The sequence below is a fragment of the Cebus imitator genome, unplaced genomic scaffold (genome assembly GCF_001604975.1).
Source record: "Cebus imitator isolate Cc_AM_T3 unplaced genomic scaffold, Cebus_imitator-1.0 Scaffold485, whole genome shotgun sequence".
Lineage (NCBI taxonomy): Eukaryota > Metazoa > Chordata > Mammalia > Primates > Cebidae > Cebus > Cebus imitator.
Window position 1 is genome coordinate 987,564 of NW_016107800.1, and position 5,587 is coordinate 993,150.

General features: G+C 50.4%; 1 protein-coding gene across 1 annotated transcript in view; it reads right to left on the reverse strand.

The window, feature by feature from the left end:
• HACD3 (3-hydroxyacyl-CoA dehydratase 3) overlaps positions 1-4,936 on the reverse strand; it is a 42,273-nt gene extending 37,337 nt beyond the window's left edge. Inside the window, exon 1 of the mRNA XM_017513017.2 lies at positions 4,637-4,936. Within this exon, the coding sequence (XP_017368506.1) occupies positions 4,637-4,723 (87 nt within the window). The 5' untranslated portion in view covers positions 4,724-4,936. The remainder of the gene's footprint in view (positions 1-4,636) is intronic.
• Positions 4,937-5,587: the final 651 nt, after the last annotated feature.

Consider the following 5,587-nt stretch of genomic DNA (forward strand, 5'->3'; position numbering starts at 1 on the left):
GGTGAGCCGAGATCACGCCATTGCACTCCAGCCTGGGTAACAAGAGCGAAACTCCGTCCCAAAAAAATAAAAAAAGTAAATTCTATTTTAAAAGTAACCCTACCTTAGCTGGCCTCTTTGCTGCTCAGGCATAGACAAGGCCACCACCATTCCTCCTCACATCAGCCATGTTCTCTCACAGTCACTAGCCCTGTAGCTCCAAAGACAGAATAGAGATGTGACAACTGGACAGTTCCCTGGGTCAGGAAGGAGGGAGACAGAGCCAGTGCCTCCAAACTGGAACTTAACACTTTAAAACTCACACATAAGTTGTGGGACATGCTAGAGAAAGCAGGGAGTGTTAAAGTGCTGTCCAAGAACCCCACACCTAGCTTAATGATAGACAAGAGTAGGTACTCCATAAATGATTTTTACTGAATAAATAAATGAAGTGCTTCATCCAGAGCCAGAGCCCCTGGTTTCTTTTTCTTTTTCTTTTTTAAATAACAAATCTGCACATGTATAACCACTGGTTTAAACAGACCCTGCATAGACCAATCAGCTAAGATGAAAAAAAAAAAGAAAGAAGGCAGCCACTGACATTCGGAAGCAAGCACAGCACTCACAGCCAGGCCATGTTTTTCTCCTATGGGACCTAAACAATCTTACAGAATACCAACCTCAGACAAGGTTACTCTGAAATCCTCATAAAAGGAGACAAAGGCTATTTCACAATTTTGTGTTAAGCGCAGACAAATACATTGTGACTATGCCACCCACGAAATACCAAACACCTTCCGGCCAAATTGAGTGACTGCTACTCCTCTGGCAATTACAGGTTTGTTCTTGTACTAGTCTCCCTTCCCTACAGATAAGATTTATTCAGATACTCAAACACAAAGCTCCCATATTTTCTTACAGGATCTTATCTGAAGTGAAACCCGACCTCCTTAACCCTCCCCTCCCCTAATCGCCAACACCCAAATCCTGTAATCAGTTCTAACACCCTCCTAATGAAACACCCAGGGTTCCCCATGGACTGTGCTCTCTCTTGATACAATGAGTAACACACCCAACTTGTTTTACTACAGGTGTGTTCCTAGTGGTCTTTGGGCATTGACATGTCTAGAGTCAGAGATTATAAGTGTCTAAAAGTGTATGCCTTTATCTTTCTGGAATGTTCTCCCAGTCTTAGTTTGACAAAAATAATTCTCATTTCTGGAAGTCACCTCTATCTAAATGAAAGAAAGGTAACAAATTCGTTTAACACCAGGTACCTGGTTCAACATCCAACTCCAATTCTACCAATAAACATACTCTTAAACAAAACTTTTTGTTGTATATGATACGCCTCCTTTTAGACAGCATGCCCTTGAAAAGCTGAGTCTGACTCATCTTTGTAAATCTGTACTACCTGACATGTATTAGAGGATTTCTTTCATGAATGTTAGTAACATGTTACTTTTAAACTAATAATAGTTGAAATATGGATGCCTCTAAACTACATATGTGAAATCCCAGAACAAAAACAAAAAATGAGGGTGAAAAAATGATTTATTTTTCCCCAAAATTTTTTAGATCCTTTTTTTTTTTTAAGATGGACTCTTGCTCTGTCGCCCAGTCTGGAGTGCAAGGGTTCGATCTCGGCTCACTGAAACCTCTGCCTCACAGGTTCAAGGGATTCTCCTGCCTCAGCCTCCAGAGCAGCTGGGACTATAGGCATGTGCCACCACACCCAGCTAATTTTTGTATTTTTAGTAGAGACAGGGTTTCACCATGTTGACCAGGCTGGTCTCAAACTCCTTACCTCAAGCAATCCACCTGCCTCGGCCTCCCAGAGTGCTGGGATTACAAGCGTAAGCCACGGTGCCCAGCCCTAAAATTTTTTAAAAAGAGGTATTTCTCTCTCCAAAAGAAAAGTTTATTTTTTCTCCTTTATATTTTTTAACTATTATATATTTCAAACATATGCCTCCATACTTCTAAATATACCAAATATGGGTCAGGTGCAGTGGCTCACACCTGTAGTCCCAACATTTTGGGAAACCGAGGCAGGAGGATCACTTGAGCCTACCTAGGAGGTCAAGGTTACAATGATTTATGATCATGCCACCGAACTCCAGCCTGGGTGACAGAGTAAGACCCTATCTCTAAAATAAACAAATATATATGATTATCATGTGTTCATGCTTTTTAAGAAGTTTGGATCTTTCAGGAAAAATATAAGTATGGTGAATTTTTTTCATTTGTTTAATCAGTTTCCACTTCTTTCCATCATTATCCCATCCCCCCCTAAAAACACGTTTTCTCTTTTTAGTGTCAAACAAATCTCACAATAGTTAATTCTTACACGTGATAGACATTTAGAGAAAACAGGGCCTAAATTTAATTTCGTCTACATACTGCTTAACTAAATAATTAAAGAAATTGTCATAACACATGGTCTGTACTTTCTTTTCTTTTTTTGAGACGGAGTTTCACTGTTGTTGCCCAGGCTGGTGTGCAATGACATGATCTCTGCTCACTGCAACCTCCTCATCCCAGGTTCAAGCAATTCTCCTGCCTCAGCCTCCTGACTAGCTGGAATTACAGGCGTGCACAGCCACGCCCAGCTAATTTTTGTATTTAGTAGAGACGGGGTTTCTCCATGTTGGTCAGGCTTGTCTCGAACTCCCGACCTCAGATGATCCTCCCTCCTCGGCCTTCCAACGTGCTGGGATTACAGGTGTGAGCCACCACTCCTGACCTGTTCTGTACTTTTTTATTGAATACTGGCAGAACCCCCACTAGACGGGGACTTTGATCCCCATCTACAAAACATTTTGTTTGTTTTTTCCTGTTCTGTTAAAGCACCCTGGAGCAGGCGAAGGAAACAGCACAGAATATTTATTCATATTCTGACCCCAAATTATAATCTCAGTCTGCATGAACACATTAAACGGCACACCATGCAATGTCACAGCCTATTTAAAGGCATTCTGGTCACTACTGTCTTCATCTTTCAACGGGAAAATGGTTTATATTCCAGAAGCAAAGATTAAATTAAATTCACCAAATTCATGTTGACACTCAGGAAGCACCTTTGACTGCTTCAGAAGCAGAGAAAGTTAAAAGGAGTGAAAGAGTTTACAAAGTGCCACCGATGTCAAGGGGAAGTTTCCAATAAGGATGACTGTAGAAAGAACCTTCCAGAGGCTGGGCGCGGGGGCTCATGCCTGTAATCCCAGAATTTTGGGAGGCCGAGGCGCGTGGATCAGCTCAGGTCAGGTCGAATCCAGCCTGGCCAACATGGTGAAACCTGTCTCTACTAAAAATACAAAAATTAGCTGGGTGTGGTGCCTGGCATCTGTAATCCCAGCTACTCAGGAAGCTGAGGCAGAAGAATCGCTTGAACCCGAAGGCGGAGGTTGCAGTGAGCTGAGGTTACCCCATTACACTCCTGCCTGGATGACAAGAGCAAAACTCCATCTCAAAAAAAAAAAAAAAAGGGGGGCCGGGCGCGGTGGCTCACGCCTGTAATCCCAGCACTTTGTGAGGCTGAGGCGGGTGGATCACGAGGTCAAGAGATCGAGACCATCCTGGTCAACATGGTGAAACCCCGTCTCTACTAAAACTACAAAAAATTAGCTGGGCATGGTGGCGCGTGCCTGTAATCCCAGCTACTCAGGAGGCTGGGGCAGGAGAATTGCCTGAACCCAGGAGGCGGAGGTTGCGGTGAGCCGAGATCGCGCCATTGCACTCCAGCCTGGGTAACAAGAGCGAAACTCTGCCTCAAAAAACAAACAAACAAACAAACAAACAAACAAAAACAGAAGAACCTTCCAGACTGAAAACCAGTTTCTCAAAGACCAGAATCTTGAGTTTGGACAGAGACCTGAGGATTCACAGGTCCTGGAGTCTCCACTATTAGGTGCCTTCAGCTTCCTTACATAGAGGGTCAAGGAGCTCCAATTATAAATGCTTCATGTCACTTAAGAAATTTCTAAGTTCTCCGTGCAACTCAGCAAACCTGAGCTCACAGCCTTCAGAACAGAGGGAGAAATCACTTCCTCGAGCTCTCGTGAATTTAAAAATTAAAAGTAATGAGAGTAATTTCCACCACCGCCCGGCTGAGGTGGGTGTGGCCCCGCTGCACCCTCCCCTCCCCCACCCCCTGCACCCTCCCCTCCCCCACCCCCTGCAGCGCGCAGCGTTGGCAACGTCCGCGGGGCCTGGCAGGACCTCGGGCCAGTAGCAGACGTCCAGCACGGTCCGGGGCACCGCTGTCACATCCGCACCGCGACCCAACGAGCCCATCCCACATCTCGGAGGGCCTCGGCCAGCTCGAGCCCCGACGGCCAGGCGGCCAGGCCCAGGCTTGGGCTCCATGAAGGCCGCAGGCTGCGAACAAAGAAGCGGCCGGGCGTAGCCTGGGAGGCCGGGGCCGAGCTCTCTGGGCATCCGACGGCACCCGCAGCCCTCGGGGGTCGCGCTCCCCGCCCGGGACCTGCGGGTGAGCCTCGACAGGCGCCAGCGCGCCGTGAACGCACCGCGTCGCGGATCCTGATGGCGCACTGCAGGCTCTCCGGCGCGCACACGGACAAAGGGCGCAGGGGCCCTGGCGGGTACCCGGGGCCGCGATCCCGCGCGCTTCCCGCCGCCCGCGCCCGGCGTTTACCTGAACGTCACTCAGCTCCACGCGCAGATACAGCTCGCGGTGCCGCTGAGCCCAGTAGACGTGCGGCGTCAACACCTGACTCTCCATGGCCACGCTGCCCAGGGCGCGCGGCGGCCCGGCCTGCTCGGCGTGCTCGGCGTGCTCGGCGTGCTGCGCCACGGTGCCTCGGGTGGTGCTCGGCTGGCGCGAGCCCAAAGCAGGCCTCCAAGCCCCGCGCTCCCCGCGCTCCGGAGAGCCGCAGCCCGGCGCCTCAGGACACCCGCAGCTGGCGGGCCGCACCTGCGCAGTGACGCGACGGGGCCGCGGCGCGAGCCGGGCGGGGGCGGGGCGGGGCGGGGCGAGGGCGGGGCGGGGGCGGGCCGCACCTGCCCAGTGACGCGCGGGGCCGTGGCGCGAGCCGGGCGGGGGCGGGGCGGGGGCGGGGGCGGGGCGGGGTGGGCCCTGGAACGCTGTGACGCCGCAGCTCGCCCCGCGCCAGGGGCCTGGCATCGGCGGGTGCTGCGCGCTCCCCACGCGTCTTCGGGGAGACGCTTTAACATGGAAAAGGCTGGAGACTTACGGAGGACCGATCAGCACGGGGGACGGTTTGAGGCGGGTGTCTCCGGAAGGCCCTTCCCATTCTGTGTACTGAGCGCCTGCTGTGTGCGTGGGTTCAAAGCTAAGTACTGGAACAACGGAAGTGAGACACACAGTCCCTTCTGCCTTAGAACCCCCAGTCTGTTAAGAGATGGAAGTAATTACAGACGAAATGACGATGATAATGGTGACGGGGACGTGGTGTACTCCTGGCCTGCAAGAGTGTTCCAAGGAGGGGAAATAAAGACCAGAGCAGCGCTGCCCAGCAGAACGGTTGGCGATGATGGAAATATTGCACGTTGCGCTCTTGAACACGGTAGCCACTAGCCACATGAGGCTTTGAGCACTTGAAATGTGGGTACTCAGACTGAATAA